At 44.8% G+C, this 12,997-nt stretch overlaps 1 protein-coding gene across 2 annotated transcripts in view; it reads right to left on the reverse strand.

Moving 5' to 3' along the window:
• LCMT1 (leucine carboxyl methyltransferase 1) overlaps positions 1 to 12,997 on the reverse strand; it is a 67,688-nt gene that overhangs the window by 39,393 nt on the left and 15,298 nt on the right. For both annotated transcript variants that reach the window (XM_068968960.1, XM_068968959.1), the window contains exons 2-3: positions 2,524 to 2,615; positions 338 to 459 (exon numbers count right to left, since the gene is read on the reverse strand). In XM_068968960.1, coding sequence (XP_068825061.1) covers positions 338 to 459; positions 2,524 to 2,615 — 214 coding nt within the window. The remainder of the gene's footprint in view (positions 1 to 337; positions 460 to 2,523; positions 2,616 to 12,997) is intronic.

A 12,997-nucleotide genomic window follows, 5' to 3' on the forward strand; every position in this document is an offset into this window, starting at 1 on the left:
TAAAATCTTCAGTTCTCATCAAAATTACAAACACACGTGTGTTTTTGTCTCAGCAGTTCTACTGGTAGAATTCTTCTCCTGATACATTTCCACACATGCAGAGGAAAATGCACCCAAGAAACTGTATTATAACCCTGTTTGTGGCAGCAAAATGTGAGCATCAACCCGCATATCTTCACTAGGGCCCTGGTGGGATGAAGTACGGAGCTGATCGAAGTGGTGGGGGATGGGAGACAGGCTGTCACCCCATTTTAATCTATTTTTTCAAGTTTTTGAACCAGGTGAACATCTTCAACAAACTAAATTAAAACGACTGAAGAAAAGGGGGGAAATTTACCTTTAACATCCAGAAGGTGGTATCCATCCCGGCCCCAAGATTTAGAATTTGACAATTACATTCTGTCTTCCGTAGAAATGCCTTTGTAAGCTGACTGACGCCATGGACTCGAGCAAAATATCCTAAGTGACAGACAGAGAAGCAAGCTATCACTTGGTGACGACAGGAATAATCCGTGCAAAGCCCACAGTGCTAGGGAGAGCAGAACAACGCTGTGCCCTTCTTCAGGGTCAGGAGAAACAATGACTTCCAAATTCTTCCTTTTAAGAAAAAAAAAATAAGTATAAACTACGTAATGGTAGTTTAAGAAAAATAAAATGCCCTGTCCTGTTACTTGGGAAAGACGAGTGTCTTTTATCAAGACATCTGATCCAAATGTCCTCTTGGAAAGGTGCTTTTTCACGGCTCCAGGGGAAGTTAATGAGTACTCTGCTAAAACTTGTCTGCAATGCAAGAGAAGCAGGAGATGCTGGTTTGATCCCTGGGGTTGGAAGATCCCCTGAAGGAGGGCATGGCAACCCACTCCAGTATTCTTGCCTGGAGAATCCCATGGACAAAGCCTGGTGAGCTACAGTCCACAGGGTCCCAAAGAGTTGGACACGATTCAGGGACTGAGCACACATGGAAAATAACATTTTCAGGTCAGGAAATTGAGTAGATGAACGTCAAAGCAAAGAGAGCCATGATTCTTCTCTTGTTGCTTTCACCTCCATCCTGTGTGGGTTACAGCCTCTGTGTTTACAAAATGGCATCACCAACATGAGGGTGGCAGAGCGGGGAAGTGCAGATGCCAGCAAGTGGTGGCCTAATTAATGGATTTGTTAAGCTCTAGGGTGAGGAGCTGGAACAAAGGAGACGGGAAACCCAGAAGGGAGACAGGAAGATAGCAGCTGTCTGCTCTAATGGCCTGATACTCAAGGTGTAAATGCTTTAAGAGCAAAATTTGAGAGTAGCATTCAGAAACTTTGGCATCTGACAGAGAAATTTTAGTGAATGTGCTGATAAATAATTTGGGGAGATTCCTTAACAGTCCAGTGGTTAGGACTCTGTGTTTCCACTGCCAGGGACCAGAGTTCTATCCCTGGGCAGGGAACTAAGATCCCACAAAGCTGTGTGGTTCGGCCAAATAAATAATCAATTGATAACCCCTGCATGACTTATAAACAAACAAATACTTTGGGCTTGTGTTTGCATTTTATTTTTCTAGTAAATCATCTTTTTTTTTTTTTTTTGCTGCACCGTGAACCATGCAAGATCTTAGTTCCCCAATCAGAGCTCAAACCCGTGCTCCCTGCAGTGGAAGGATGGAGTCTTAACCGCTGGACTGCTAGGGAAATGCCTCTAGTAAATCATCTTTATTGTATTCTGCAGAATATCATCCACAATGGTTTCAATTTCAGGAAAAACTGTCCTCACCTCAGATGTTTGGGCAGTGCCCTCCTCCTGGGCTGGAGGTCCCCAGTCTAGAGATATGGACCCGGGAAAGGAAGAAGGAAGGGGGCTGCCACGTGGCCTGGGGCTACGAAGAACGGCGGCTGCCTGCCTCCAGAACATTCCCTGGGAAATCTGTCTGGACAGCAGCGGAGGTGGGCTTCAGGAAGGCTTCTTGGCCAGGCCTCGCCCGGACTAACTGCTGCCCAATTTTACCCTCAGTTCAATGTTAACTACCAAGTCCTTCTCTTTAGAAACCACCATTTACACATTTCTTTGCAGTTCTTACAGAACCACCTACAGGACCCATCTTTAGGGCCAAGATTCCCCCCTACCCACAAGAATCATGGTCAGTTTTTCAATCTGGCTGCAACTAAGTCACACTCCTGTCTCAAACCCTTTGACTTCCTTGCTGGAAATTACTTGCAGAACCTTACAGTGTTACTAACAAAATAGGGCAACAACAACAAAAATAACCCCCTACATGAACAGACAGCTCTCAGTAAAAGATATGTAAGTGGCTTTTAAACATAGAATGAGTTTCAACCACACCTTAAAATAAGAGGAATGTAAAACACCATTTTTCATGTACCAGAGAAATAAAGATTAAAAATTTCATAACACTCTGTGCTAGTGTGGAAGTTGGGAAACGAGCACTCTGGTGGAGACAGTACACCCCAGAACTCTCTTTTGAAGAATGCATTCCTAGAACCCCAGGGATTCATGAGATGTAGGGAAGGAAGCTGGGCACTTGCCTCTGTTAATTTCAGGCGCCTTCCTCTCTTTAGAGAGTCTCACCAAATGCTGGATGTAAGGGTCCTGCCAGTAGCCAATGCTCACTGCAAACCTGAAAGAGATGGAAAAGGAAACAGGTGATTAGAGAACAGGGTCAGGCCAGGTTCCACGGGCAAGTTCCCAGGAACCAGGTCAAGGATCCAAAGATTCATCTCTGGCCAAATCATGCAACTGTAGGTTATCATAATAAGCCAGGTCAGAAAAAGAAAGATAAATGCCACGTGATATCACTTACATGTGGAATCTAAACTATGACACAAATGAACCTCTCCATGGAACAGAAACGTTTGCCAACAAAGGGCCGTCAAGTCAAGGCTGCGGTTCTTCCAGCAGTCGTGTTTGGATATGAGAGTTGAACTATAGAGAAAGCTGAGCACCAAAGAACTGATGCTTTTGAACTGTGGTGTTGGAGAAGACTCCTAAGAGTCCCTAGGACTGCAAGGAGATCCAACCAGTCAATCCTAAAGGAGATCAGTCCTGAATACTCACTGGAAGGACTGATGCTGAAGCTGAAACTCCAATACTTTGGCCACCTGATGCAAAGAACTGACTCATTGGAAAAGACCCTGATGCTGGGGAAGATTGAAGGGAGAAGGAGAAGGGGACGACAGAGGATGAGATGGTTGGATGGCATCACCGACTCAATGGACATGAGTTTGAGCAAGCTCCGGGAGTTAGTGATGGACAGGAAAGCCTGGTGTGCTTCAGTCCATGGGGTCGCAAAGAGTCGGACACACTGAGTGACTGGACTGAACTGAACTGATGGAACAGAAACAGATCATGGACATAGAGAGCACTCTGGTGGTCGTCAAAGGGGAGGGGACTGGTGGAAGGATGGAGAGGAAGGTTGGGGTTAGCAGATGTCGGCTATTACATATAGAATGTATAAACAACAAAGCCCTACTGTATGGCAGAGAATTATATTCAATATCCTACATTAAACCATAACAGAAAAGAATATTTTGAAAAAGAACGTATGTGTAGGAGTATACACACACACACATATATATGTATAACTGAATCACTATGTTGTCAGCAGTAATTAACACACTGTAAATCCACTACAGTTCAATTTTTAAAAATGAAAGGTTAAATAACATTTAATGCTCCAGCACAAGTTTAAACAGACTCATCCATCCATCCACCTTTACATTCACAGTCACTCCCGTCACACTTCCCACCACAGTCATTTCTTACCTCTCTCTTCCCGCATATCACTAATTCCTTTCCCAGGACCCTAAACAGCAAGTAAGCTCACCTCATATTTCATACAGCTCTTCGAACATTTATTCACACAGCAAACTCACTGGCCGGAGCTAGTCAGGTAACTCTGCTCAAACAAGAGTTTTGTGTCCAGGGGAAGGGAGACCCAAAAATAAAGAGCAAGTATCACTAATAACTACCAAAGGATTTCTCCTGACTGTCACAGTCTTTTCATGTCCCTTAAGGAGGCTGCAGTGGAGAAACCAGGAACCAGTAAAACAGCTACAATCTGGAAAGTGCCAGGGAGCCTCAAGGTTCTCAACCCTAGTCTACACTATAAGCAACGATAGATGCCATGGTCCAAGCCTGGGAGCTAAAGCCCTGATTACCATTGGAAATCTCCTGGCAAACATAAGTGGAACCAGCCTCAGGATAAATGAGAAGTCAGGGAAGGAATCTGGATCCCTAGGGCCATACCACACCCCCCAGGGGCCCAGAGCCTTCTCTATTCTCTACCACACAATGAAAATTTAGTGAGATAATAAATGTCTTTACCACTTACATCAAATTAAGTCAGGCTTCTGTTACTTACAACCTTAAGCATCCTAAGTGATATCCCACATGATACATCCACTCCACACTGCCTGGTAAGTAACCTGAAACTTAAAGCATGCGTGTGTGTGTGCGTGCGTGCGTGTATGGTGTCACCCAATTAAGTTCTAAGCTCCCAGATGCAATAATTACATCTTTTCTTTTCTTCATACCTACCAACAAGGCTCATGGGCTCAGTCCCTCAGTCATGTCCAATTCTTTGTGACCCCATTGACTGTAGCCCCGCCAGGCTCCTCTGTCCATGGGATTTCCCAGGCAAGAATACTGGAGTGGGTTGCCATTTCCTACTCCAGGGGATCGTCCCAACCCAGGGATCAAACCTGTGACTCCTGAGTTTCCTACACTGGCAGGCAGATTCTTTACCACTGTGCCACCTGGGAAGCCCCTACCAACAAGGCTTGCTGCTGCTGCTGCTGCTGCTGCTGCTAAGTCGCTTCAGTTGTGTCCGACTCTGTGCAACCCCACAGACAGCAGCCCACCAGGCTCCGCCGTCCCTGGGATTCTCCAGGCAAGAACACTGGAGTGGGTTGCCATTTCCTTCTCCAGTGCATGAAAGTGAAAAGTGAAAGTGAAGTTGCTCAGTCGTGTCTGACTCTTCGCGACCTCATGGACTGCAGCCTACCAGGCTCCTCTGTCCATGGGATTTTCCAGGCAAGAGTACTGGAGTGGGGTGTCATTGCCTTCTCTGACCAACAAGGCTTACTGCTGCCTTAATAGCAACAGCTGCTGACTTCTGTACAAACATGGCCCCCAGTCTCCTGCATCCATGTCTGCACATCCAAAACCATTCACAAGGAAGCACACATGAGAAACACCCAAAATACTAAAGAACACAATCTGCTAAAAGCCCATACTGTCCAAGGAGAACAGCAGACCAAGTTTTACAAAGCAAAGTTGCTCAGTTGTCTAAAAGAGTGCTTCTCAGGAATTCCCTGGAGGTCCAGTGCTTAGTGGAGAAGGAACCCCACTCCAGTACTCTTGCCTGGAAAATCCCATGGATGGAGGAGCCTAGAAGGCTGCAGTCCATGGGGTCGCTAAGAGTCGGACACGACTGAGCAACTTCACTTTCACTTTTTACTTTCATGCATTGGAGAAGGAAATGGCAACCCACTCCAGTATTCTTGCCTGGAGAATCCCAGGGACAGAGGAGCCTGGTGGGCTGCCGTCCCACACAGAGTCGGACACGACTGAAGCGACTTAGCAGCCAGTGCTTAGGTGAAGAAGGCAATGGCAACCCACTCCAGTACTCTTGCCTGGAAAATCCCATGAATGGAGGAGCCTGGTGGGCTGCAATCCATGGGGTCACTAAGAGCCGGACACGACTGAGCAACTTCATTTTCACTTTTCACTTTCATGCACTGGAGAAGGAAATGGCAACCCACTCCAGTGTTCTTGCCCGGATAATCCCAGGGATGGGGGAGCCTGGTGGGCTGCCATCTATGGGGTCGCACAAAGTCAGACACAACTGAAGTGACTTAGCAGCAGCAGCCAGTGCTGAGGACTTCACTGCTCAAGGTGAGGGTTCAATTCCTGATTGGGGAACTAAGATACACATCTCAACCAATAAGAGTAGTGATTTTTGAACAATGAGTTGCGATCCATTCATATCACAAAATCAATGTAATAGTTTGCAAATCTCTATTTTAAAAAATGAAGTAGAACACAGTAAAGCAGAAAATAGCAGTACCATACTATATTGGAGAAGCCAGGACTGTTTTTGTGAAACTTTTGTTTCAATGTGTGTTGGGTATATAAGCGCTATGAAAAAAGTGTTTTTGAGAACTCCCTGGCGGTCCAGCATTAGACTCGCAACTCTGAGCTTCCACTGCAACAGACATAGGTTCAGTCCACGGTGGGGGAACTAAGATCTCACAAGCAATTACCAAAAAGAAAAAAAAAAAGAAACACTGATTTAGGAATCATTTCTCGCCATCTAGTGGTAAAAGTCATATGTGCAGTTGAAGCAAGACCGGTAGATGATGTAGATGTGATGAGAATACACATCGAACTGTTCCTGCCCCAACATCCAGGACAAGAATCCTGTCGACAACACAGAACCACTGTTGACTACTCCCCACAGAGAAGGCACTTGCTCCACCACCAAGAAGCTCGAACTGCTGAAAAGCTGATCAATTTGCCTCCCTCCAAGTGTTCCCTGCTGGATTCATTAGTGGCCTCTTGGATAACAAGGAGCAGTTTCTATTCCTTCCAACTCTGCATTATCAGCTGATTTAATGCTATTGATTCAGTCCAGTAATGTTTATTGAGTGTCTAGCAGTATTTATTGTCTGCTAAGTGCCAGGCATTGGATTACAGTGGTGAACAGAACAGAGAAGTGACAGAGACAGAGATCATGACAAACAAGGGATGTAATTATACGGTGAATGGAGGAGCTAGAGTAGAGGTTAAAGGGAAAGCCTCTCTTTCAGGGCATGGCTGAGCTAAGTCCTAGAGAATTAGGGAAGGCCAGGAGAAGGCAATGGCACCCCACTCCAGTACTCTTGCCTGGAAAACCCCATGGATGGAGGAGCCTGGTAGGCTGCAGTCCATGGGGTCGCTAAGAGTCGGACACAACTGAGCGACTTCACTTTCACGCATTGGAGAACGAAATGGCAACCCACTCCAGTGTTCTTGCCTGGAGAATCCCAGGAACGGGGGAGCCTGGTGGGCTGCCGTCTATGGGGTCGCACAGAGTTGGAAACGACTGAAGTGACTCAGCAGCAGCAGCAGCAGCTGTGCAAAAGGCATTCAAAACAGGAGGAACTGCAGGCAGAAAAGCTCGGGGGCGGGGGTGGATGCGGAATGTTCCAGAAGCAGGAAATAGGGAGGGCTGGAGGAGAGTAAGAAAACAGGAGAAACCGGAGAGGAGGTTGGAGAGAGAACCAGACTCAGGTCATACAGGGCCTGGCAGGAGCCTGGGATGGATCCTCACAGCACATGGGGCATGGTCAGTGATGTATGGCAGTACAAAAAGGTGGGGCAAGGCACGGACATAAGCCAAGGACCGCCCCCCAATCACTTGGGGAGACACACGGACATAACCCAAGGACCCCTGATCACTAGTTCCCATGACTCCTGCTTCCTAAGGTTACCATCACATGTCTCTCCCCAGTCCTCAAATCCAGATGACTGCTAGTGGTTACCATGCCTCAGAGTTAAAAAGGATCTCACAGCTTAGCCTGGCAGAGCAGCCAAGATAAGAAGACTAACACACTGCTGGGAAGAGGAAGCAACCTAAGTGTCCATCACAGAGGAGAAGATAAAGAAGATGTGGTCCATACAAACAATGGAATATCACTCAGCCAAAAAAGGAATGAAACTGGGTCATTTGTAGCTATGTGGATGGACCTAGAGACTGTCACACAGAATGAAGTAGGTCAGAAAGAGAAAACCAAACATTGTGTATTAATGTATATATGTGGAATCTAGAAAAATGGTAGAGATGATCCTATTTGCAAAGCAGAAACAGAGACACAGACACAGAGAACAAACGTATGGATACCAAGCAGGGGAAGGGAAGATGGTGGGAGGAACTGGGAGATTGGGATTGACACACGTACACTATTGATACCATGTATAAAATAGCTAATGAGAACCTACTGTAGAGCTCAGGGAACTCTACTTAATGCTCTGTGGAGACCTGAGTGGGAAGGAAATCCAAAAGGGAGGCGATGTATGTATATGTAAGGCTGATTAATTTTGCTATATGGTAGAAACTACCACCACAATGTAAAGCAACTATATTCCAATGAAAATTAACTTAAAAATAAATAAAAAATAAAGTTAAAAAAATAGTACTGAACTGTGACGAACCGCTTTGACTACAAGGGACTCACCAGATGTCAACATTTAGCAATAAAATAACTAAGGAGAGGAATATTTGCCATTTTTAAATGATGCTATTCTGTTTCTTTTTAAATTAATTTTTCCCATTAAAAAATTGATATTGTCTTTATAACAAGAGCAACAGTAAGTTTGGCCATGATGCAACTGATACCTTGTGCTGCAACTACTGAAGCCCGAGTGCCCTAGAACCCACGCTGCACAGCAAGAGAAGCCACTGCAATGAGAAGTCTGCCCACCACCACTAGAGAAAGCCCGAGAGCAGCAACAAAGACCCAGTGCGGCCAAAAAATTAATTAATACAAAAAAGAGCAACAGTAACTTTGGACTTCATAAACAAACATCAAAGCCAATTATTACACTAGAAAAATAACGCGTAACAAGTCACAAGGACTCATTAATAAGGGAAAAAACAAGTATCACAGAAGAATGGGTAAAGAACAAAAATGAACCACTCACAAAAGAAGCAACGGGCCAGTGAATCCACAAAAAGCTCAGCCTTACTGATGATCACAAATAAAAACAAAATGAAGATGAAAGCAAAACCAGAGAGCAGCAGTGCTCCTATCAAACCTGAAATAAAACTCGTTTTCAGTAGAACCTGGCTTGGAGAGGGATGAGAAGAGGCCCCTGGGGCACCACTGCCCAAACTGGTAACTGGCAGTCATGCTTCAAGGCACTGTGGCAACAGGTACAAAAAGCCAGTTACGTATGAACACAACAGCCGACAGTCCCAGTTACAGGGATTTTATCCTTAGGAAATAATTAGGAATGAACACAAAGATTTTTTTTTTTTATAAGACCACTGAACCTGGACTTACAGTATCAGGTCGACAAGATAGGCTACAAGATTACACGGCCAGGACACCCCTAAGTTTGTTAGAATGGACGCATAAGACATATAAAGTAGGTAGTGAAATGTTGACAGCGGGGATCTCCCTGGTGCTGTGCACCTAGCTGTCACAGCCACAATCGCACTCGTTTCCCAAACTCAGAAAACATCCCTTCCATCTGAACATCATGATTTCATGTTTCAAACTCAGAATCGAAGAGTCAAAAATCTCAGATTTGGAAAGACCTGAAAGAGTCACTCAATCTTCATTCAATTCACTACTGCTTTCAAAATGTTTATGACACTCACGTACCACCTAGTCACAGAAATATGTCTTTTTCAAAAATTTATTTTACTGAAGTATAGCTGATTTACAATGTTATGTTAATTTCTCTTGTACAGCAAAGTGACTCAGCTATACATATATCTATTAATATATTCGATTTCATAATCTTGTCCATTACACTTTATCACCGGATACTAAATACAGTTCCCTGGGCTATACAGTAGGACCTTATTGCTTACCAATCCTATATATAATAGCTTGTACCTGCTAACCCCAAACTCTCAATCCTTCCCTCCCCCACACCCTCTCCCCAAAGTAGTATGTCTTTAAATAAACTCAATTTTCTCAGTACTCAGCTCTGATGTGCTACCTAATATTTCCTTCTAACACACACTGTAACAAATACCTAACTATTAACATTTAAAACATCTATCTCTGTCCCACCTAAAACCATCTCACATTCCTCCCGTGGGAAACACTGATCTGGCCCAACCACCTATTCATTAAAAAAACATTTATTGACTCTGTCCTACTCGCATGAGTGTCGACTGCAATACTGGAAAATTCATGGAAAGTTGTGAAACGCCCTCCAACAGGGATTTCTTCATCTGAGGATTCAGGGAATGGGAAGGGACCCTCCCTGCTGTCTCAGACTAGCAGGAACAAGGCAGCAGCTGGTTTGTTTCACTTCTACAGACTCACCATGCGCTTACTGCGTGCCAGGCACTATTCAAATGCCTGACAAACAGAAACACATAGCACCCTCAAAACAACCCTAAGTAGTTTGTTCAAGCTGTGGAACCTTCAGGGAAATAAATTTGACTACTTTACAAACCTACTTACCCACGTGGATTCAGACCCCACCCCCAACATTTCAGGGCTTCCCCAGCAGCTCACTGGTAAAGAATCTGCCTGCAAGGCAGGAAACGCAGGAATTTCAAGTTCAATCTCAGGGTCAGGAAGATCCCTGGAGGAGCGTGTGGCAACTCACTCTAGTATTCTCACCTGGAGAATCCCAAGGACAGAGGAGCCTGAAGGGCTACAGTCCATAGGGGTGCAAAGAGTTGCACACAACTGAAGCAACTGAGCATACACGCCCACCCACTGTTTCAGGTGCTTAAATGGTACGTATTTGTCGCGCACACGTATGTGTGCGTGTGTGTGTGTTGTTTCACTAATTATAGATGTATATGTATGTGTGAACGAAGAAGGCAATGGCACCCCACTCCAGTACTCTTGCCTGGAAAATCCTATGGATGGAGAAGCCTGGTAGGCTGCAGTCCATGGGGTCGCTAAGAGTCGAATATGACTGAGCGACTTCACTTTCACTTTTCACTTTCATGCATTGGAGAAGGAAATGGCCACCCACTCCAGTGTTCTTGCCTGGAGAATCCCAGGGATGGGGGAGCCCGGTGGGCTGCCGTCTATGGGGTCGCACAGAGTCGGACACGACTGAAGCGACTTAGCAGCAATAGCAGCAGCATGTATGTGAAAGCTGCTCAGTTGTGTTTGACTCTTGGCGACCCCATGGACTACACAGTCCATGGAATTCTCCAGGCCAGAATACTGAAGTGGGTAGCCATTCCCTTCTCTGGGAGATCTTCCCAACCCAGAAATCAAACCCAGGTCTCCCACACTGCAGGCAGATTCTTTACCAGCTGAGCCACAAGGGAAGCCCATAGATGCATATGTAGATATGTAATTCCATATATATGCAATTGCAAAAAAAAAAAAATCAGTGAGTATTTTCAGCATTAATTTTCAACTTTGGGGGACTTTCCTCCTGGTCCAGTGGCTAGGACTCTGCACTCCCAATGCAGGGGACCCAGGTTCGATCCCTTGTCAGAGAACTAGATCCCACATGCCCCGACTAAGAGTTCTGATGCTGCAACTAAAAAAATAGATCCCTTGTGCCGCAACTAAGACCTGGCACAGCCAAAAAATACATAAATAATTTAAAATATTGCTTTAAAATTTTTTTCAAGTTTGGGATTTTTCGTTTTTTTTAAAACAGAGAAAGGTTTATTATAGGGACAAGCAAGGAGAACAGGTGGCTCATGCTTAAAAAAACCTGAACTCTTCAGTTAGGGATTTTAACTGTACACTGCTTGTGGTCTTTAAGTGCAAGAGTTAGTCACTCAGTTGTGTCCAGCTCTTTGCAACCCCATGGACTATAGCCCAACAAGCTCCTCTGTCCATGGAATTCCCCAGGCAGAATACTGGAATGGGTAGCCAGTCCCTTCTCCAGAGGATCTTCCCAATCCAGGGATCCAACCCAGGTCTCCTGCCTTGCAGGCAGATTTTTTACTGTCAGAGCCACCAGGGAAGCCCTGTGGTCTTTAAGGTACTGCTCTAATTTTTAAATTTATTGTTGTTCTTTTACATCTTTTAGTTGCAGTTTTTGGTTTCTATTTCCTGTTGGTTTCGTTCTTGGTTTATAAATGGAAGACAGGAAGCAAAGTCTTGAGGGCAACAGACTCTGTACCTAAACAGAGTCTGGATTCGCTTCCTTCTTGGGAACTCTGGAAAGCTTATTGCTTGCCTGAGTAGATCAGCAGACCTTAAGGGATCAATCACCTGAAAAACTTGGTCTGAATAACTAAGGAGCTCACAGGATAGTTTCCTCCCAAAGACTACTGGCATGGCCTCTTGGCTTCACGTAACATCTAATTACTTTACAAGGAGTAATATGATCTATAATCTACCGTCTTGCTTGCAAGAAGTCACTGAATAGTGGGCAAAGTGTAAACAAAACAGAAAAGGAACCTACATTCACAGAGAGTGAAATAAGTAGGAGAATCAAGTCAGCCCCCTTGGTGTAATGTCCCACATCTGACTTTTTAACAACAACAACAAAAAAAACAGAAAATGTAATTAATATAACACAGAACATAGTTACAGGATGCCATGGACCTGAATAATGCTAAGTTTCTAACTCACTCCCAGTCAAAACCCTAGCCATCTTTTTTTTTTAAAGGAAACAACTGATTCTACAATGGAAACACAAAGGATCTAAAATAACCCAAACAAACCTTCAAAAGAAGAATGAAGTTGGAGAACTAAAACTGCTTAATACTACTTAATTTTAAGACCCACTACAAAGCTCCAAAATCACTGCAGATGGTGACTGCAGCCATGAAATTAAAAGACACTTACTCCTTGAAGAAAAGTTATAACCAACCTAGATAGTATATTCAAAAGCAGAGACATTATTTTGCCAAATAAGGTCCAGCTAGTCAAGGCTATGGCTTTTCCTGTGGTCATGTATGGATGAGAGAGTTGGACTGTGAAGAAGGCTGAGCGCCGAAGAAGTGATGCTTTTGAACTGTGGTGTTGGAGAAGACTCTTGAGAGTCCCTTGGACTGCAAGGAGATCCAACCAGTCCATTCTGAAGATCAACCCTGGGATTTCTTTGGAAGGAAAGATGCTAAAGCTGAAACTCCAGTACTTTGGCCACCTCATGTGAAGAGTTGACTCATTGGAAAAGACTGTGATGCTGGGAGGGATTGGGGGCAGGAGGAGAAGGGGACGACCGAGGATGAGATGGCTAGATGGCATCACTGACTCGATGGACGTCAGTCTGAGTGAATTCCGGGAGATGGTGATGAACAGGGAGGCCTGGCGTGCTGTAATTCATGGGGTCGCAAAGAGTCGGACA

The sequence above is a fragment of the Capricornis sumatraensis genome, chromosome 3, assembly GCF_032405125.1.
Source record: "Capricornis sumatraensis isolate serow.1 chromosome 3, serow.2, whole genome shotgun sequence".
In the NCBI taxonomy this organism is placed as follows: domain Eukaryota; kingdom Metazoa; phylum Chordata; class Mammalia; order Artiodactyla; family Bovidae; genus Capricornis; species Capricornis sumatraensis.